General features: G+C 40.4%; 1 protein-coding gene across 6 annotated transcripts in view; it reads right to left on the reverse strand.

The window, feature by feature from the left end:
• Window positions 1-23142, reverse strand: part of Sorcs1 (sortilin related VPS10 domain containing receptor 1) — a 510611-nt gene that overhangs the window by 13659 nt on the left and 473810 nt on the right. For all 6 annotated transcript variants that reach the window (XM_060390928.1, XM_021648752.2, XM_021648751.2 and 3 more), the window contains exons 22-24: window positions 19966-20078; window positions 18960-19091; window positions 10503-10602 (exon numbers count right to left, since the gene is read on the reverse strand). In XM_060390928.1, coding sequence (XP_060246911.1) covers window positions 10503-10602; window positions 18960-19091; window positions 19966-20078 — 345 coding nt within the window. The remainder of the gene's footprint in view (window positions 1-10502; window positions 10603-18959; window positions 19092-19965; window positions 20079-23142) is intronic.

Below are 23142 nucleotides of genomic sequence, written 5' to 3' on the forward strand. Positions count from 1 at the left end.
ATGCCTGTGCTCACACGCCATTTCTAAAACCCTATGAGGAACCTGACAATGCTTTGAATTATTTTACTCTATTCACAAGGATCTGAGTTTATTAGAATAACAGAAATATTACTACATCCATAAAAGAGTGATTGGCTTATAGGAAATGCTAAATACGTAGCCATTGCTCTGCAAGTGAGAGCAAAATCAAAACTTCATGGGGGGGGGGATTATATATCTTAAAAACTCTCCATAGAATCAGATTCTGGGTCTGCCATTTTGGGGTAACTGAATTTACAGAAGCTTCAATTCCTCATTTGAAAAAGGCAGGTGAGAATTATCTTTACTTTAGTAAAGTTGTGAAAGTCAAAAGAGATGGAAATGACTGTGATGTTATCCGCACACCAGACCCGGCCAGTAGTTTATGCTGTCCTATTAGTATGCTATATTCCTGAAAGTACGTTCTCCACAAAGAGTTCTGAAAGATGAGGCAAGAGTTTCTTGCTGCAGTCAGTTTGGGGAATTGAACCTTTGGCATTGCCCCACCTGGAGATTCCTGTCAGAGTGTGAAAGGTGCCCAGTCATGCAGGATGGAAGCCCAGTTAGCCACAACATAACTTTTCACACACTCTTTCTACCACAGACCCCTTTTAAAGTTTAGGTCTGTTCTGCAAGAGACTTTCTTGAAACATTTCTCCTCCAATGTTACTGCTTCGAGAAATTGCTGAAGGAAGCACACTCTGATTTTCAGTTTGTTTTTTGTTTTTGTTTTTTGTTTTTTTTTTTTTCTTTCTGCCTCTGAAGCAGGCCCAAGGCTATATATTAAATACTTGAAATGTAAAATTTGTGGAGATCAAATGTTTGAAAGAATATGTATGTGTGTGTGTGTGTGTGTGTGGCTAATATCAATTAGCTATTTTGTCTCTTGCTGGAAATAAGTGGCTGACCAGCGTAACCTAAGGATGGAAAAATTTATTTTGGCTACCTGTGCTAGGGAAAGTTTACGACAGTGAGGAAAGCATGGTGACAAGAACACAGCGATGCTGGCCACACTGTGCCCATGTTCACGGAATATCGATGGATTCTGGTGCTCAAATCCTTTCATCCATTTTATTCAGTCTAGAGTTTCAGCCCACGGCACGATGCAGTGCTCTGTTAAGGTGGATCGTCACACGGCAATTAACCTCATCTGTGTAATCTACCACAGATGTGTCCACATAAGTTAATCTACACAGTACCTCATGGACATGTCCAGAAGTGTCTCCTACGTGACCGTAGATGCAGTTGGGTTGACAGAGGGATTAAGGTGATGTAACAATAGCACAGAAAAGATTTATGGAATGAAAAGTGAGCAGATTGGCTTCAATTTGTAGTTCACCCACCTTGGATCTTGGCTTCCCCTCCAGTTAATACACAATCCTAATCATGAGGCTTCCTCTGCTTCTCATAGCAGATTGGGAAGCATTGGACTGAGCCACCTCCAGAACCCTGAGTTTCCATATAAACTACAAAACCCCTGGCATTGTAAGTGTTATATTCGAATGGAAAAGAAAAAAGAGCCCATAAACTCAGCCAATCCAAAGCTGCCAACTAATTTCTACCAGAGGGTTTTCCCTGGGAATGATCCAGTAAACCCGCGTTCCACCAGCCAGTCATATATTTTCTATTTTTCCATACTCACTCCATAAAATCATTCTTCTGTGAGGACTCCTGGACTACGAAGAGCCCAGTAATTGTGCCTCCATCCTCTGAGTGCTGGAATCACTGGTGTGTGCCACTCTACCTGGTTTAAGTGCTGTCGGGATCAAGTCCAGAAAGGGCCCTGTGTATGCCAGGAAAGCACTTAGCCTTCTGAAGGAAGACAGCCTTCTTAAAGGAACCAACCAGGAATCTATTGCAAGCTGAAATGTAACTTCATCATATATGTGTATATATAATCTTTGATATGTATAACATATATTCATATATTATACATATATAATGAAGGTGTCACAGTCATTTAGTCACATTGGAGGAAAAGATATATTAACATCTCTTGGCATCTGTTATTATTTATCATAGTTCCACAGTGATTTAATGACTGTCTAAAACTACTTTGAAACGACCTGGTTATTTAAAGAGGAAAATATATTTAATTTTAGAAAAAAATAGAAAGAAATAAAATATACTATTATCATGACTTTACTCATAAATGACTTACTTGTAAATAATAACTGGGCAATCAAAGAGTAAAGAGGAGAATAAATTTATTGACGGTGGAAGAACTTCACTCACGCTAATTTCATCTCTAAATGGAAAATGTTATTGCAACAATTTATTTCAGCTAACAGTTGAGTGCTCTGCAGACACTAGTTGGCATCTGCATCGATTATGCTGTGGCTTCGATTACGTTGTAGTTTCTGTAACATCCTGCCTGGGGCTTCTGCTACCTCCCATGGAAAGCATCTTTACCAAGATGGAGCTGGAGTGCAAAATTCACAGTGTCATGACTTAGGCTGAAAGCTACACCTTTTCCCCACCCTCATCCTTTTCTCCTAACCCATCCAGAGTTAGTGACTGAACTCTGGAGATATCAATCCTCTATTGTCCCCATGACACCCTCTTATTGCCCCTGCAAAGGAACTTCAATCAGTTGGCAATAGCACAAAGGCCAATATAACTGTTTATTACAAAACCAAATATGCCCTTGACAAAGGACGATTTTCCTAAGTGTAGTTTCTTGAACAAGGCAACTAATGGACAGGAAGGAACGGAAACGCTATTCTCATTGTGTATGATTTTATTATTTCATTTAATATGGGTTTTGAGACTCTTCCTCTTGTTAACTTTTTATCCTTTAATTTTAATCATATGAGTCCTAAACTCTAGGAGACCAAGAAAGTATGGAAAACTAAGAGTAAAGCCCTGCATCTCTGAAGTATAGGTGGAAAGAGTGAGAGGTGGGTATAGCATTTTCTGCTCATATTAGCATATGAATTCCACATAGACAATTGCATTTGTTTAACTCTAAGAAAAATCTTAGCTATTCAAGTCCCCCTGGCTCTTAGACTCTAGTTCACGTTATAATCACTTTCAATAGCTTTCTGGCCACACCTCTTGGCTGCGTTTGGCCACTTCTCTTGATTATGGATACAGTATATCCCATATTTGGAGGCACAGTTCATTTATTACCTCCTTCCTCTCACTATTACATGCCCATTCTGCCTATTAGGCTGCCTCCACCCGTGCCAAGAAATTAGGCTTTGATGTTGATTACTATACTAGCGTCACAAGCCCTTTGTTTCTCTTTTAGCAAATGCCTGGAGCTGTAAATGAGATTTAAGGCTGGAAGGGAGTGTCCTGGACCTTCCCTCGTTGCAGATGTATTTCTTTTTATGAAATGCTTTCTATAGTATTATTGAGACTGGGGTGAGGGCTGGGTGTACAAGCATGATTTGGAGACACTGATACAAAAGTAAGATCTCGATTAGCAACTTCCTAGGTCTCCCACAGGACTCCTCACTGGAGACAATGAGCACCTCAGATCTCTATTTTTACGGTGTTTCTTAGTTCAACTGCAATGTGGTCAGGCTATGGAACAGGTGACTGGTAATATGTCTTCCACTCTGGCCTGGAGACATTTTTTTTCACCCATGAAAAATAGATCTAGCCGTCCAAATGGTCTAAAGAACAAGTCAACTTCAGCTCTCCTACAGCCTCATATGGAAGTCCCATTATTCGGTGATATATGAAAGGCCTTGAAAGATTTTATTCTATTTTTTTGCATTTTAATAGGAATTAATCTATTTGAGATTGTGCTCTCGAGTGGGATATGTCAGAATAGCCCTTTTCTTTGTCATACTGTCTATCTTACACTACCATCAAACCTCAACAAGCCAATAACTTCCTCCCATTCCCCTATGCCAACCAAATGTAAGGATGTTTTAATTCCGCAGATGAGTGTTCATAGGACCAAAAATACAGCATCTGATGGGGCCTGAAATATCTGCCCTAAGATGTAGATCTCACTCACCTTCCAGTGGACTTTGCTCACCTCAGAATATAACTTCCAACAGAAATGGGAAGTTAAAGCTCACAGTTTAGTATCTTAATCTTCCCTCCTGAAATTCACCCTCCTTTGCTGGTAGATGTTATCCTTAATGGCACCAATTCTAACATAAGCCGCTAAACATTGCTCCTTTGATAAACAAGAGGCTCTGCCACTTAGGTTTACATCTCCATCAAAGAAATCACCATGTTTGCAACAACCCTTAAAACATTCTACATTATAAAGAGAATGAATTATGAACAATTATCTAAAATTACTACCTAAAGAATCATTTCAGCCAGTGGCTCCCTGTAAATGCCCTGTCCATTGTTGCTGGCCTGTTCCCTGTGTAAACACACAAGGATTGGGGTTCAACTCTGTCCAGTGTAGCAGGAGCAAGGGTCCTAATTTGTCATATATACTTCTCGAGTGCTATAAATTTCAGGAATTATTGCCAAATGAGGCATAGAAGATAGAAGCACTGGAGGAATAGATGATAAATTTGAAATGCATTCTGCTTCTGATTATATTCCAATTTAGCAATGAAAACAAAACATGCCTTTTAGTGATTTTTAGTTAACGGTTCAGGTTTATTCTTTTATAATAAACAATAGAAATCAAATGGCTTGCACCAGACTTTGAGCCTTAGTAAGTGCCCAGCAAACACTCATTGCAATGAAATCCTGATTCTAAAATATATATGAAACAGATCACTAAGCAATGAGCACTAAGTTGTACTTGATGCAGGCATTTTTCAATATCAGACTCTTGCTCCCCTACCCTACCTTTTCTTGCTTCCCTTATTCTGAGACACAGAACTCCAAGGAACATGGGTGAGATTTTTTCCCTTTAACTGTCCATTCTCAGGACACAAGAAAATATGCATTATCATATCCAAAATAAAAAATAAAAAGAGAGAAAATGGTTTTCTCTCAATGCCAATTGGATAAAATAGTCAGGTGTTCAGCTAGAGCAGCCATGAAGACTGGCTCATGAATACATATTTCTCCAGGTTATGCATTATGCTCCTGACTATCTGCAAAAGTAAAGTTTGTTGAGCACTTGCCATGTGCAAGTTCTCTGCTGGTTTCAGTAATGGTGACAACATAATGACATTAAGAACACTACTCATAAGAGATCAGTATGTGTGAGAAAGATGAGGGTGAAGATAGCCATAATCATCATCATCAGAAAGAGATTTAAAAACAGATGAGATCAGACATGGGAAGTGGTAATGATGCAAAGGCTTCTGGGAAGGTGTCATGCACATGTTGGCATAGAGCTAAGACTTAAAATACAAATAGACGTAGGGGTGGAGTGAGCTGAAGGAGTGGGGAGTGCAGACTGTGAGCAAGGTCACACTTCACCCCAAACACTAGTCTCTCTAGTCCAGTTCCAAGTGTTACATATTTATACACACCTTTCCAATTCTCTGGCTGGTTCTGTAACGGTCTAGCCTCTGGAGGCTAAACAAGTTTCTAAAAGCCAAAAGCATTTATTCAAGTCCTGACCCGGATCCACCTTCTTAGCAAAATGCTCCTTATTTCTCATCTATTCTCACACAATGCTGATATAATTCTCTAACAATCCCTTGTTTCTGTAAAGAAAATTTCAGAAACGTATCTGTCAGGTGTGGGTAGACCCTCAAGAGAAATCAGACAGCTTCCAAGGAACACGGGAAAAACTATGAACAAAATAAGCTCTGCATTCAAAGTTTTGCTAAGTTTAGCTATAGAAATTAATGAATTCCCAAAGAGAGTGTATTGGAGGAGATAAGCAACACCCAGCCTCTAATGACACCCAAGTTTCTGAAAATGCCTACCTGTGCCCCCATGGAAGCAAACAGGGAACTGAATTTGAAAACCAAAACAAGGCTAGTAAATTCCTGAAGGGAGACAGTTCATTTCCTTGGGAGAATAACCAGATCATGCACTGCCTTTCACAGCAACACACTCCGGCTTGAACATTTTAAAAAGGATGAGGCTGCTGAACATCTGCTGAGCAATTAATGCAAGCAGCAGTGTGCAATAATGGTCCCTGGGAAGGTTTCCGTAGTCCTGCATAGAGACATGAAATGCTGCAGATAGTGGCTTATTTTCTCTTTCTGTAAGGCACATGAGAGGATGAGAAGAGAGGGGAACCCAAATTCCATATCTGCATCGAATAATCTTCTCTACCCCTATACAAATATGTTCATTTCTACTTAGAAAACACCATTGCAATCCATTACCCTTCTTACCTAAAGCACCCTGTTTTCCATGCAGGAAGGGAAAAAACCCTGTAGTCTGTTTGTTAGACACGCAGTCCCACAATCTAATGTTCTAAATATGGTAGTTGCAGCTATTCCAGGATCATTTTCAAGTAGGAAATGAATACTTGACCATTCTATTTAATAGTCTCATTCTTGACACGGATCTTCTGTTGCTCACATTGTTATGAAAGCACAGTCCAGACTGTGTCTACCTGGGGATATCACCAGTTCTATCTCCTTATGGGAACAAACAACACTGCGGGGATAAGCCATTCTCTCAGTCTTGGTCACTTTCTTCCTTTACAGAATCTAATGTTCCACACACTAAGTCTCCATCAAAGTAGATGCTGAGTCGGCCTTGACAGAAACTTCATAATGCTGGCTAATGAAACTTGCAATTTGACTAACAGAAGCTTGTTACTATTAAATCTAACAGGAACAAAAGTAAATAGCCATAATGATTGTTGGAACATAAAGATTTTTGTCTTGTGCTCATCAAGTTGTCTCAGTATGAGAAGCTTTTTTTCTGCCTGCCCCTGTATCTTTTCTCCTGTTGTCTTGGCAACCTTTAGTCATACACGTCTTTGGTGTGGCTTCCTGTCTTTCAAATTGTTGGTATGATTACATGGATTATCAATGTTATATTCTTTCTGCCAGCCCTTCTTCCCAGCAACCTGACTCCTGCAGCCTGTGAAAGAGCTGCAAGCATGAAATGGAGAAAATTCTCAGATCTTTTCAACTCTATATTGCACTGGCTCTCTAGGCTCACCAGTGCAGCTGAACGAATTCCTCGTAGCTATGAAGACGAAGCTGTCCCTCACCTTGTAGGCAGGGTAAATTTTGGGTCGAAGCTTTTGTGGATGTCTTGGTTTTCCCCATCCCTCCACTAGGAGTCCTGTCTAGCTAGAAGGTGGACTCTTTAGACTTCATGACCCCTGCAGCTAGAATTCTCAGCTAGAGTCACCCCCATATCCTCCAGGAGCCTACCTGTTGTAGGTCTCCAGCTTGTCACAGAGATGCTCCCACCAGTGGTTTCTCTTCTCTCTGCAGCTCTTTGTTCTCCTGCTCCTGCTCTCCAGGTCTGATCTACATCCTCATTTCTCTCCCTGCTCCCGCTCCTATCCTGTTCCCTCTCTTCAACCGCTTCTGCTGTCTGTTCTAGTTCCCCATTTGAATGAGATTTAAGCAACCACCCATGAGTCCTCCTTTTTACTTATCTTCTTTGGGTCTGTGAAATGTAGTATGTTTATACTGTACTATATGGCTAAAATCTGTTTATAAGTGAGTACATACCATGCATGTCTTTTTGGATTTGGGTTACCTCACCCAGATGTGCAGGGATAAAAATAGAGCAGAGATTGAGGGAATGTGCAACGAAAGGCTGACCCAACCTGAGACCCATCACATGTGAGAGAGCCAACCCCAGACACTATTAACAATACTCTGCAGTCTTGTAAACAAGAGCCTAGCATAGCTGTGCCCTGAGAGGTTGCACCCAGGATCAGATTGAAACAGGTGCTGAGACTCACAGCCAAACATTAGTTGGAGCAGAAGAAGTCTTGTGGAAGAGTGGATGGAAGGCTATCTAGAAGGACCAGGAGGGGCCAGGAGCTCCACAAGAAAACCAACAGAACCAACTAGGACTGGTGGGGAGAGGGCTTAAGGAGACTGAAGCACCAATCAAGGACCATGCATGGACTGGATCTAGGCCTCCTACACAGATGTAGCCAATGAGTAGTTTGGTCTTCTAGCAAGGAGAGCAAGGGATATCTCTGACATGGACTCTGTTGCCTGCTTTTTGATCACTTCCCTCTGGTGGGGCTGCCTCGCCAGAAAAAAGGGGAGAAGGATGTGCTCAGTCCTGATGTGACTTGATGTTGGTAGGGGAGGGGCTCCCATTTTCTGAGGAGTATGGAGTTGATAGGAGGAAGAGGGAGGGAGGGTGAGACCCAGAGAAGAGGAGGGAAAGGCTATGACCAGAATGTAAGTGTTAGTTAATTTATTTATTTTTAAAAAATGAAGCTTCCATGTTAGGTATGGATTCTCGCGTTCTTAGGATTTTCCTGCTGTGTCAGCTTCTCATAATTAAGGCATGGGCTAAACCATTCTCAGATAGCTGACCACCTACTTTCCAATTTGCTTTAATTCTAAACTAGCTCTCACAAGAAGGTCACCCACCAACTCACTCCTTTTTCTAGTCTTCTTATATTTGAGATAGTTTCTCTAACTGCATAACAGGCTTGACTTAATTCTTCTGGCCACCTCGTAAGTGCTGGTACTGCAGCATGTCAAATTTGCCAAAACAGTGTGAGACACATTTGAAGTGTACTATAATGACAGGTGAAATGGAAATCTGGTACACATAGTAACTGAGAGAGGGAAGATGTGTGAAAAAGTAGAAGGTCAAACATCGTTGGCCTCCAGAGTAGAGGGACGGGAGAAATAATGCTCATTCTTTCTTCAGCGTGCCTTGTGATATTTCCTCCGTTCCAGTGGAGTTGCCGGATACATAGAACAAGGAGAGTTTTCTGATAAACAGTGACATTACAGCATAATTTGTCATTTGCTGTCTGAGTTCATTCAGAATCTGAGTGTGCTGTAATGCAAACTTAGAATGATGAGAGATGAAATATACACCTTCCAATGCAGAATTCTGTATAGGGCATTAGGCTCTGCTACATTTAGCTTCTAAATGAATTGAAATTGAAATTGAGCCGGTAGTTCTAGGTACGGTGGGAGAGGATGATGACGTACAATATGTCCCCTAAGCAAGTTCCATTAATGAAGTAAGTGAATTTCACACCCCTTTTCAAAGGCTTTTATGGCTTTTCAGAGTCCATGAAAATACAGATGCAGGTTCCATGCTCTCCCTCCCTTCCCTGTGTTCATTAACAACTGCATCTGAATATTTAGTGTTTAAAATAGTGGGGCAATAGGAGAGAATGGCAATATGCTTAGCTGGCCTTCAGACCTAGGAACCCCGGGAATCACCAAGAAACTGAATGATGGAGATGGAAACTTCAGACTCTTTACCAGTTCCAAGGCCTTTCCTGGTTGGTGCTAAAATCTCTGGAATAACTCATGAGTCCTGTCCCATCCTTCCTTTAAGAACCCCCTCCCCCAAACACTATCTCCTTTACCAAATAGTCAATAGAATTTGGAACAAATAGAATTCATCTCTGCCTTTAATTTCCTTAATTACTTCAATTGTTAGTAATACAAGGGAATAAAAAAGAAAAACAACAGCTTTTCATGCACGGTGCGCTCTCCTAAGTATAGAAATTATTCTGTTTCTCACACAATCCCACAACCCCATCAACAGCTCTATGGAACATAGAATTTAAATATGTTTTCTAGGTGTCTGTCCATAAGTGAGTTCTAGAAAATGATGGAAAATAAATATCTGGTTGAAAAATAAACAAAAATATAGATATTTGAATGCCTGTATACAATTTGTTACATCTCTACATGAACATAAATTCACTTACTTATTGAGAGACCTCCCCCAGCTTCTCCATATACTGCAGAATAGTCTACCAATGCCACCACCATACTTACCCACACTAAACCAAATTATAAGTCTCATCAGTTTTGTTTATAAAACCATTTCCAGTTGGCATTTCTGCTCCATGAAGCTGATGCTTTACCCATAACAAGTAATTGATAAATATTGTTCATTTAATTCATTATTAACACACATGATGTCATCCATTCATAAATGCTTCAGATTACTTATTTTTATCAATATCTCTCTCTATAGTTAGAAGGAAGATTCCCCACCTCCTTAAGTAAAGAGACAGAAAATCATTAACATTTACTTACAAAATTAGTACCAAATCAAGGCTGGCTCTATGTTGCTCCTGAATATCTACTTCAACTGTTATACAATAGCCTGGAACTCAAAAAAAATCGAATTCTTGTGCTATAAATCATTTGTAAGGCTTTATAGAAAGATTTGGAAAATATTACTTATAAGGTTAACACTCTTCTTGAGGTATTTTGAGACAAAGCATGCTATCACATGAGAGCATGCACCTAAGTGATTTATTGAACTGTTTTCAGGGACTAAGTAGAAACAATATCTTATTCTCTTGCTGAACTTGTTTTCCATTAGGGAAGAGCCATCAATCAAAGAAACATTCAAGAATTATGCCCAATTTATAACTACCATCTATCCTTGGTTACAGTGAAGATGATTTCCCTTCAGCACAGTTGCTGACAAGAACCCCAAACATGAAGACTGACCTGCTGTTAGATGAGCTGCATGGACAAGAACTTGGACCCCAGGCTTCAGCTCAAAGTGCACCAAGTTCTGGTTGAGTTTGTGGATTAGAACTTCAGATATCTGAAAGAAGTATTATAGTTAGTGTCACCAAAATCATTATATAGACTATAAACAGTCACACTGAGAAATACGTAGAGAAAATAATAGGAACAGAGTTTGTAAGAGTTTTTGCTTCTTTAGAAACCCAGTTATGCTATGTGAACATGGTTTTGAATTAATCCCAGGTGTGGGATATGGGGCTGCTTCAGACTGTCCACAGCAGCAGACTATTTGCCTTGTGTGTGCTCTGGCAGTGGTGTGATTCTGCCAACTGCAGATGGTTTAATTCTGGGGAAGCTAGAGGGAGTCTAAAAAGACCAGAGCCCAAAGAGACATGGCTTGGCTGTTTCTCCTTCTGATTCACGCTCCTGATGCCCCTGATGCTGCTGTTGCTGGTTTGTCAAGTAGTCTACAGAAAAAAAAGACAAGAAGAAGTTGGAGATAACCTGACACGATGAAGACTGGACTTGCCCCAAGGACCTCAAGCCCCTTAATCAACAGGAAGTGGTCTAAAAGGATCTCAACAGTGCCCTCGACACACTAAACTTCTGTCTCTCCTATCTGGCATGGGGTGTTGGAAGGGTTTGGAGTTGAGAAGGGTGGTAGATATAAGAAAAAATATACCTGCAAGAGAGAGAGTCTCTTATATACAGGAACTAAATAGTAGTAGCTTGGTACAATCCAAACATTCTGGTGTGATTTACTTTGCTCCCTTCACTTTGTCTAAACAATCCCCATGGCTTTTATGGGTAAGAACTTTATGACTGTTGGATACTGAATGTTATGTTAAAAAATAACATAATAAACAATACAGCTAGACACAATGCAGCCACAATTGAAGCAATGACTAGGTTAATCTTTGTTTCATACAAAGAGGCATTTCCTAAACAACTGTGAGGCTGGTACATGTTGGTAGGAAACAGGCCATTCTAGACTACAGACTCTTCAGCCTGCGCAAGGAACCTGAGCAGAAATTACACACAGCAAGGAATTGCAGAAATGGTTAAAGCCCGTTCTTTTGTTTAGCATAGAAATTTATTATGCCTTGCTTACACATTTTTAGAAATCTCTAAAAAGCTCTGAGGGATAAACATACTACTTATTTTTTATCTGTTATCCTTGCCTTGTTTTTAATATACTATTATAAGCATCAGTTCGTATCTTATTTAACATGCTATTACGTCTAATTAGATGAATGCTGGCCATTATTCTTCTAGTTAAATTCTTCTTGTTTTCCCTTTTTTATTTGCTAGGTGACTTTCACCTCCTCTATTAAGATGTCAAAATGGTATTGTTGAACATTAATAATTAAGCATGGTCTCATGGCTTAGTTTAGAGTCCATTATAGAAGTCCCCAGTTGGCAACGGAACTGCAGTGCCCTGCACATAAGCTTCTCTGTTGAACAAAAGGGGTGAAATGGTCTCCCATACCCTACGGATAAGCACTGGGACCGTCCCCGCAAATGCTGTCATTGTGAAACCATGAAGAAAACAAGGCTAAGTTTAAGTTTTGTTGTAACCAGTTAGCCCCTCTGTGAAGATACTCCAATGTTTTGTTTTGTTGTTTGTTTCTTTTTTTTTTTTTTTTTTTTTTTTGTTTTGGGGGTTGTTTGTTTTTATAGCATGGGAAATTTTCCTCCATGGTCTAGGTTTACAAGAAAGATTTCCAAGCAATTTTATCAATGTCGCTTTTTCTGTAATCTCTGATTACTTCTCAATTAGTGGCATCTTAATAGGAAATAAATAATGGATTTTTAGTAAATGCCTATCACAGCAGTTTTGGCTTTGACACTTACAAATGCATGTAAACTATCAACATACATATACATGCAAAGGTACAAACACTTGCATATATAGATATACAATGAAAAAACTCTAGTCCAACCATGAAAGACTTCTCAGAAGCAATTAAGAAATTGACCTGGGTTCTTTCCAGGTTCTGGCAATTACAAATAAAGCTGCTACAAACATGGCTGAACAAATGTCCTTGTTGTTTACTTCAGTATCTTTTGGATATATGACTAGGAGTGAGTGGTATAGCTGGATCATGAGGAAGCGCTATTCCTAATTGTCTGAGAAAGTGTCAGACTGATTTCCAAAGTGGTTGTACAAGTTTACATTCCCACCAGCAAAGGAGGAGGATTCCCTTTTCTCTACAACCTCTCCAGTTGTCACTTGAGTTTTTGATCTTAGCCATTCTGATGAGTGTAAGGAGAAATCTCAGGGTTGTTCTGATTTGCATCTCTGATGGCTAAGGAAATTGAGCATTTCTTTAAGTGTTTCTCTGCCATTCTATATTCCTCTACAGAGCATTCTCTGTTTAGCTCCGTACCCCATTTTGGAGGAACAGCCTTGCCAGGCCACAGAGGAGGACATTGCAGCCAATCCTGATGAGACCTGATAAGCTAGAGTCAGATGGAAGGGGAGGAGGACCTCCCTTATCAGGGGACTTAGAGAGGGGCATGAGAGGATATGAGGGAGGGTGGGGGCTACAGCTGGGATACAAAGTGAATAAAATATAATTAATGTAAAAAATTTTTAATTAAAAAAAGAAATTGACTGTTTCCTAGAGACTATCAGAAACACAAAACAGAACTACGTATCATTATCAGGACTTCCCGCCTTCATCACAGTGAATTGATGTTATTTCTTATTCCTGAAAATGTTTATATTCAAGTGAGACATATAAATAACTAAATCAAAAAAAATAAAATTTATTGGAACAATATTCTTTTAATTTATTATCCCAGGGAGAGTTTCTTGTGAAAATACTTAACTCCTTAGACGTGCGTTGGCTCCTTCTATTGCCTCATTGGCTTTGTCTGTATCACTTACAAAACTAAGCTAGTATGCAAAATTAATCTGGTAGCAGAACATGTTTCATGTTATTTAACTTTCATCAAAAGACATTTGACAAAAGTTATGTACTCTTTTGGAACGAACTTATGCATAAGGAGCAAAACTAAATATAATTTACATTCCATACAGGAATAATATCAAATAGAACTGGGCATCTTGATAGTCTGATAAATTGGTCATAAACAGTGCACAAATTTCAACAATACTTTAAACCACTTACCAGGTTAATTATAGAACTATTTACTCTACATTGTCTTAGCAGATCATGAGATGCTATTTATATACTTAAGTACATGTTATGTGGATTGAATATTTTATTTGGTCATGTTGCTTATGTCTGGCCAGTTTTTCTTATGTGTTGATGCTGGCATCCCCAAAGGAAGGGCAGAGAGGTCAAAGGACATATCTCAGTTTACCCAGTTAACATTTGAGACTACACTTTGGCTTTGTCTCCTAATCCTATTTCAGCACTACTGAAAAAAAAAAAAGTTTCGTGAACCATTTGAAGAAGAGGATGAACATGTCTAGTTATATAACTGGATGAGTGAATTTAGGAGATAAAAATGGTACAGTATTTAATTCATTACACTGTCATTTCTAATTCATCTCTAACCCACACAAACTAAAATACTGCCCCCGGTGCCACTGAGCAATTTGGGCCACAGGAACAGGCATTTCCTAATACTTTCCTCATGAGCAGTTCATTCCGCCCATCTATACAGATTTTAACATTTGAAAGTTTGGAGAACAAAAAGAGTATAATAAACTGAAATCTACAGGAAGCATAGCCAGAGCCTAAATGAGAACAAGCGCTTGCCTGATGAAGACTCAAGTGAAACAATATATGATCATGCAGACTTACTGAAACAAGATGAATTTGCTTTTCTTGCTGTCCAATGAAAAGCGTGTCTCCTCAGTGAATTTCATTTTTTTTTATTTTTATTTTTTGTTTAAATTTATTTAGTTATTTTTAAAATTTTATTTTATTTTATTAATTACACTTTATTCCCTTTGTATCCCCCCATAAGCCCCTCCCTCCTACCCTCCCTTCCCACCCTCCCTCCCCTTTCTTCATGCATGCCCCTCCCCAAGTCCACTGATAGGGGAGGTCCTCCTCTCCTTCCTTCTGATCTTAGTCTATCAGATCACATCAGGAGTGGCTGCACTGTCATCTACTGTGGCCTGGTAAGGCTGCTTCCCCACTCAGGGGGAGGTGATCAAAGAGCAGGACAATCAGATTATGTCAGAGGCAGTCCCTCTTCCCATTACTATGTAACCCACTTGGACACTAAACTGCCATGGACTATATCTGTGCAGGGGTTCTAGGTTGTTATTTATTACAATTTGTTCACTTTGTATCCCTGCTGAAGCTCCTTCCCTTGAGTAAATTATTTTAAATTCACAGTCAGTCCTCTTCTGCAGCTTTCTACTTCAACTAAACAATCGTGGCTCAAGAAACAATCTGGTGTTTGCCTGTTTGCTAGGATATGCCTATGATCAGATGAAGTGCACACTTCATTTAAATCACTAGTTGAAAAGGCAATGGGAACTCAATACAGACACTAGAAAGGATGTCATAAGAGAACTTTACTGTAGGAAAAGTGGTGATTCGATTTTCCTCCTCATCTTTATCTTAAAAGATGACGATTGAGTGTAACAATCAGAACGAACTCAGCTAGAGTGAAGTAACAATGGAAACTTCTCAGGGAATTGAACAAAAGAGGCAGTGTTTTGTGGTTTTTGTGTTTGTTTTTTTTTTTTTGTTTGTTTTTGTTTTTTGTTTTCTCATGCACTGTATCTCTCATAGGACGGCAGACGCTTCCCACCAACTGGGAAAAGAGACAGAAGGAGAAGCCACTTCAAACATCCCCATTCACTATAGCAGAGGAGGAAAGGAAGTTGCAAGCACTTGAATTCTTCAGTTTGGAGGTGATACACGGCACCCTTTCTCCCCACCCATTGTCTTAAATAAGCATTGAGGCTCTGCCCAGACAGTAGAAAATCACAGTTATAATCCTATGTGCCCCAAAGACTGAAGGCCATCAATATTTGGTTCACAACAGGGACAGTCACCATTCCAGGAACATACTCAACAGCTAGACTATTTTTAATAAAATTATTTAGGAAAAATACACTCACATGACTGGAATGGAAACGTCAATCAGTGGAATTAGAGCAAAAGTGAAATTTAAGAGAGGAGCTGGTAAATTTTTGAAACAGTTTAAACCAGTGGTAAGGTAAAGACATAGATTCAGGAAAGAATGCCCTAACATGGAAAGAGGATGTCCTGGGAGTAAGAATTGTTGGGATGGGGTCTGAGAAGGAAATATGATCAAGATTTGTTGTTTACATTTATAGAATTTTCAAATAAAGACAATATTATTTAAATAAATCAAAATCTTATATTGTTTTCCTTATTTTTTTTCCAAAAGTTTGTGGGTTTTTTTTTAGTCTTCATCCTGGAATTTTTTCACATTCTCTTTGAGTTCTTTGAACATATTTATACTTGTTATTTTGAATTTATACTTTGAGCATCATATAAATTGCTTTCCTCAATGTACATTACAATGGAAATAATATTTTACTTTGGATGAGACATTTTGTATTGGTCTTTAGTGCTGCTTTTGTTCTTATATTGAAACCTCAGCTTCTGGAGTTGGAGCATAGTAGTGTCTTTTGATATAGACATCTGCCCCACCTTTACTGGGTAGGCATTTGGACCTTTATTTGATGGTACCCCAACTTGTCAGGTTTTGGATCGACTACATAAATAATACTTGCAATTCCATCTTAGGGCCACTCAGTATGAATGTACAAATGGATTATCTGAAGTGTCTCAGCTTAGCTAGGGCTAAGTGAAGCTTCAGAGCACAGATGTGAACCCCCATGGAGCCAATAGGTTCCCACTGTGGGTCCTCAGAAGTCTATGGAAGGCATGTACAGTCCTGAGTGGCCCTCATGTGGCAGGCACTGTGCTCACAGCACAGAGGTGTGATGCTCTTATACACAATTTTTTTTTAATTACCAAACAGCAAATAATTTTTCTAAGTCCTTGGCAAATTTCTTAATGAAAAGGCTCACCTGATCCAAAATAGTAACATTTATACTTTTTCATTTTATTTGTAGTTTTGAGATCATAATACAATTATACTATTTCACCTTTCCCTCTCCTCCTTTCAATCCCTCCAATATAACTCTTAGTTCTCTTCTGAATTTATGATCTCTTTATTCATTGTCATGTGCTTATGCTTATGTACACACATATGTGTTTCTAAATATGTCCTGCTCTGTTTGTACATTATTTGTATGCACGTTTTTCAGGACTGAGCATTTAGTTTTGGAAAACCAATTGGTGTGCCTTTCCCATAATTCTGTTTAAGGAGTTTTAAAGGCCACTTATATAAGTCCCCTCTTTCTCCTCCCAGTGCTCTCTCCTCCCTCCAGGCATGGTGGGTCCACATCTGTCACCCCTGAGAACTGAGAAAGAAGCAAAGGATGCAGGGCCAAGAGGGCAGAACTTGCTCCAGACTTGAGCAACGGGTTTTGGGATAGCAGGATGTGCTCTTCTTGATGAGGCCACTGAGGGCAAGAGAGCCTTCTCACACTCTCTGGAGATCTGAAAGCAAGACTGGCAGAGCCCTCCCAGACTGAAGGCACTTGATTAACCTGGTGGTGCCATCCTGATAAAGGGGTCAAGTGCTTCTCGCTGTGAAGAATTCTCAATTTATTTCCCAGACAAGACAGTTACATTCAACTAGCATTTCTGTTCCCTGGGGACTACTCTCAAAAGTGGCTTAGGGAAGAGAACAAGGGACACTTCACTGTGTCTTTTCCCTCCTACTCTTGAGGGATCACTGGACAAGATCCATGTTCTTATCCTACTGGGCATTCAGCACAACTTTATAAGGGAAGGACCAGAAGAAAGTGGCTAAGATCAGTAGTCCTGGGGTCAGCTCTCACACAATGGGCTCATTTTTGTTGTTATATCCTGTGTATTTGTCTTAAAGTCTGTAGTGTCAAAGCTGTTTTAGCTTCCCCAATGTTCCTTTCGCCTTCACACTTTTCTGTGAGGAACCCTTTTTTTTTTTTTTTTTTTTTTTTCTGTGTTCACATGTATTAATAGTTTGGAATGGGCCACTCTAACCCTCCCACCCACAGAGGAGTGAAAACATCTGAAATCTCAGCAGTGGTGTTCTATGGAACTGCAAGGATGAAAAGATGCCTCCCCGCTTGACCTACATGGGACCCAAGGGAACTGTAAAGCCAGGGCTTCCGGTGACGCTGGCAGAGGACAGGCACAGTCTTCTGAGTGGAATTAGACTTAAGCCAACTAGAAGCAAGGGCTTGTCAGCCATCCTTGCTTTCCTACAAACTGGCTCCATTCTTGCACGAGCTTCCCATGTGGTCCCAAGAAAAACAGTAGGAGGGAGGAAGTAGTTTGGTGACACTCTGGACTGGTTCTCTATTTATCCTTGCCTGAACTGTGTCTCTGGACCTTCAGATTACATGAGTTTCAAAACTCACTTCTACCTTTCCCTCAGTTAAAGTGACCGAGTCAGAGAAAAGCATTACCTTACCTAGACTGAAAATTACAAGTTAGCAATGAGCGGCCTATTTCATGGAATCTCAATCCATTTTCTGGCCTTGTAAGGAAATTTCATCATTGTATTTTTCAACCAGGAAACAATGCTTTCCATAACTAAGACACTAATTTCCCACGGGTTCTATGTGGACACTACTGGGGCTACTTTGAGCGGAATCCTGGACGGGATAACATACAATCAATTTCCTTCATCACCTGTAGCTTGTTACCACACTTTTTACTGAACTTATAGAAGTACCTTCTCCACCATAAACCATCATAACTGATCTAGCCATGTTGTCAGTATATACTCCTTTTTCTTACTGTCCTTTTTTGCTGCTCTAATTTGTGAAGGTCAATTCATTAATAATGTTACTTTCTCACCATCAACATTCCTTCTTCCAAAAATGTCCTTCAGTACCCTAGTCTATTTACTAATTTTCAGAACTTAGTTTTCTTATTTCCACATCTTTTTCTATCATAAGACAACCATGAACACAACTGCTACAACTTTATTGAACATCTACTATCTTGGCCAAATTCTGCCTTATTTTATGTGTTTAATAGACAAAAAATACCCATAGGATTGCTGTGACTTTAGCTACATTATTTCAATTTTGGCTTTTACTGCCTCATCTGTATGACAGAGCCATGACTATCAGTGACAAAACTGAAAAAAACAAAAAAAAAAAACTGAAAAAAAAAAAAAAAAAACAGCAACCAAAAACTAGCTTAGCTCTCTAAACGTAGACCTCCCTAAATGTGTACCAATTTCTCAGTAGCACGAAATTCGAAGAAGTCGCCTGCTCTCAGATCCTTAATTAAACTACCGATGCTCATATCAGGGTTGATGGCATTCCATTAGTCCTCTAAGAGTCCCGTGGTGACTAGCTAGCACTGGGCGGGAGAAGCTGGAAACGTCTTCTGGACACCTCACCTGCTCCAGGTCCTCCGGTGACCTTTTGTTCTCTCTGGTTGCATCTTGATAGGGCAGAACAAAGAGCTCCGCAGCAGTTGGCAAGCCAGGCAACACGGCCACCAGGATGTGCTGGCTGGGAATCCCCGTGGCCTGTGGAAGAGATGCAGGGACTGGGTGAGTCCCGGGAGCCAGGTGGAAGGCAGCGGAAAACTGGCAGTCATACAAGAATATGAGGAGTGGTGACCTCGGAGCAGAGACCTGGGAACTACACACAGCGCGGGGTAGAATGAGCACCGCCGGATCACCAGTTAAGTGCCTGTTGAGCAATACGCCAAATCCCTTTTTTGCTTCTCCAGAAAGCTTAGGGGGGTTAGAGGCGTCGTCCCATTGCAAGATCTCAGACTTGAGAAACAGGGCGCTCATTTCAATTTTGTAGCTTTGTCACCTATTATTCATAAGAGTCTGGGGGAGTTATCTTAGTTGCTTTTCTACAAACTGAGGATACTAATCACCTTCTCTTAGAGCCGGGGAGGAAAAGGGATGATTTTAAAAGAAGTAAGACACAGCAACACGGCCAGGTGTCTCGTTCTGTGTGCTCCTGCAAGCCGTGCTGACAGACTTGGAGCTGGGCCCTGAGTTTCTCTCACTAATTCTGCTCACTCTTGAGAACAGCCAGACAGCGTTCTCCTTGGTTATTTTGCACACTCACTGATTTTCACTTCCGAGTGTCTAAATTGTGAACTCAGCTGTGTAACTGTCACTGATTTCTATGTCTTTTTTTGAAGCAGAATCAGCTTCATAGGGGACAAGGGCCATGTGCTTCAGAGGGGTGTGCTCACCCAGTAATGAAGACAGGCATGCACAAATGGGCCACATGTGCCAACATACCAGATTGATTTACTGGACTCCTTTGGGGCTCCTGCTCTGTCTTCTCCTTCCTTTGCAAATGGTCTGTTCTCCAGAAAGCAATTCCAGGACAGAGCAGAAGGGTGTCTGATGGAGAGAAGGGGTCATTTGTACTCACTTCTACCAGAGACTTTTTGATGACTCGGCTGATGTCCCTCCTCCACTCGGGGATATCAGGGTTGTAGTCATCCAGGTTTGGAGAAAAAGCCAAGCGAAGAGACCGGAACTCCTCTGTGGGCATAACAGTAGGTTCATTATTACAGCATAAATAGCTCAAGAGAGCAGCGTAGGCATTGTTTTCCATACAAAGCCCTTCACACTCACCATCGTGATCCTTCTAGCAGGAAAACACACTAAACTGTCCCTGTCTTCTCCCTAACTCTTTCTTTGCTAAACTGAAGCCACAGACTCTGACCCTCATCTAGCTGTGTATCCTTTTCCCATTATCGCCAGCTCCGAGGGCCCCGGGTACATGGTATTGTTGTGACACCAGAATATATGCATACCCTGTTACTCTAACTGGAATGCTCATTTATTCAGCACCTACCTACAAAAATATTCCAAAGCTATTTGAAGTTTCTCCTCACTGACCATTCTTCCTCACCATTGATGTTTAACTTTCATTTTTAATGATAACACTGTATTGAACATATTAATCTCTCATTTTATAATGGTATAATAATTAGGATATTACATGCATTAACATCAGTGAAGATAGAGGCTCTGTGCTCTTGGCCTTGGAACTGTACTTAGCAGCCCTCGACTTTTAAGGGCCATTCGTGGACCATGTGATTTGTGGTTGTGTATTCATTGTATAAATGATTTCATTTCCATTTGCATGAAGGCTTTGTTATTTATGCATTTACTTAGTTGACAACCAGTTCTTGCTTCGAGCATGTCCTTGTGCTTCAGTGGGGGCTAAGGGACAGCAACAATGATACATCTAGGAAGTGTAAAAGCCCACTTGTGCATTCCCTAACAATGCCACCACGTTATCAAACACAAGCTTTGAAGACTTTTACATGAGAAATTGTGTACTTATGACAGTGGCTTTGTTCCAAAGATACGTTTCTCAAAGTTTGATTATTTTGTGAGTCACTGGTAACCCCTGTGAACATCAGTAATTAATTTCTGGTGGAGAACAATCACAAGCATATAAATTAGCAGCGTGATAAATGGCAGAATTGAAAAGTCACCCACTGAGTTCTAACTTTGCTCTGAAGGCAGAGGTTTATGTCATTCTCACTTTCTCCTTAACTCTCATCAAAGGGCAGTGACTTCATCTATAAGGAAAGGTGTCTAGCCTAGAGAAAGAACCAAAAATGGCTTGGCTTTCTCATTATCACTTAAAGTGTGAACCAGTCTGAGGTGAAGATAGAATGGCCTAGAAATGTTCTTCCTAAGGTTTCAAGTACGTGTACTGGGGCTAGAAAAGAAGAAAATGCCAATTAAATGACTTTTTCCCTCAGTTCCTAAAGGAGATGGATTTGACACACTTATCATGTTGTAAAAGCAGACTTGTGACAGGAGCAGATGTGGGCAAACAGCACAAGCTAGAGGGTCCTCCTCTCAGTCTAATCCAGCCTTACTCCACACTCCTCAGTAGTTTGCCTCCTGCCACATGGCATAATGGCTTTCACTTTCCCTCTGCTTGGCTAAGTTCTGTGCTTTGGGTATCAGTGCATCTGCTGGCCTCTTCTTTCTAAGGGCACACTACAAAACTTGCAGCTGTTGACTCTTTCTCCATTCCTTTAAGAGGTAAATCCTGAATAACTTCAAGGACCATGGGTGAGATGTTTCTTTGAAATTGGGAGTAAAGAAAAGGGACAGTGCTGTCCTCTTCCTGCCTCTGAGGGAAGTTGAAGACCAACTTCCCTAGGCGATAGGAGCTGCTTCACATGGCTTAACCACACTAATGACCCCACACAATCCCTCATACTCTCCAATATGCTTCTGCCAGCTAGCCCTAGGATTTAAAAACCACTCTTCCTTCTTTACACTTGAGTTCAAGCCTTCCTGTTTAACTCTGGCCAGTATGATTTTTATTTAATGTCACAATTCATTAAAAGTTCCAATCCACAGGGCAGGTGATACAGCTCAGAGTTATAACACTTTCCTCACAGGCATACTACTTTAGGTTCAATCCTAGAACTGCTCAAACAAACAAACACACAAACAAAACATTCCAAACCATGTATATGACTCCTGGATAGCTCCTCTGAAAATGAATGAAGGATAGTTAGAGCAGGCAATATGGTCTACTAACATTTTAATGAAGATAGATGATCACCACTGTATGTAGGGTGACCACCTTCAGAAGATGTCTTTAAACAGGCTTGGGGGGGTGGAGACACAAAGCATAACAAGATGAAGTTGTGTGGAAATGTCCCTTCTAGACACAGAATTCTTAGGCTCTGTTTGTTCATTGTAGTTATGCCATGTTTTCTCATTTGTAAAGCAGTGATAATTATAGATTTTTTTTTCTCTCAAGTCTGTTCACAGGATTTTAAAAGGCAGTTCATATATCTCGAGTGCTTGGGACAGCTGCTGGTAATTAAAACAGGCTTCATCAATGTTAGCCTGTGTCAGTGTCACTGTTGTTATTAATGTAACTGTCACAAAGTAGCAGAATGATTTTAAGTAGCAATTTCTCTAGTCTGACCACAATTTCCTAGCAATAAATGATGGTTTGGAAAAGAACAACTCAGAGACCTTCTAGATTTATGACTCTTTCAGTGATTCTAATAAAGAGGTCATTCACACACCTGACAAAAGGAACACCTACCTGTTCATGGCTTAGTTCTCAGTATTGTAACTTGTGATATCCAGGAGGAGAGAGACCCATCCATGAGAGGAATTCATCCATAGGGAAAGGAATGAGTCAGGTGATTTAGGGTTTTGTGGTTTGGATGTGACATGTCTCACACATGCTAGTGCTTTGAACACTTGGTCCTCCACTGGTAGCACTGTTGTACAGGTCATGGAACCTTTAGAAGACGGAACCTTGCTGGAGGAAATGTGGCATTGTGTGTGGGTTTGAGGGGTGTTAGAGCCTGGCCTTACTTCCTGTGTTCTGTGCTCTGCTTCCTGAACAGGGGGATGGAATCATCAGGAGGCTTCCCCACCTGCTGGCAGGTTTGAGCAGCCACAGACTCTATGCCCCTGCAAACCTCTTCTCAAACAGAAAAGAAACTAATACAGAGTATCAGGGCATGCACAGAGGACCAAGAGCATCTGGCTTTGAAGCCTAAACCTGACAGGTATTTGCTGGGGAAAGTGAGAATTAGCACAATCA

Source organism: Meriones unguiculatus, chromosome 1 (genome assembly GCF_030254825.1).
Source record: "Meriones unguiculatus strain TT.TT164.6M chromosome 1, Bangor_MerUng_6.1, whole genome shotgun sequence".
NCBI classification, from domain to species: Eukaryota; Metazoa; Chordata; class Mammalia; order Rodentia; family Muridae; genus Meriones; species Meriones unguiculatus.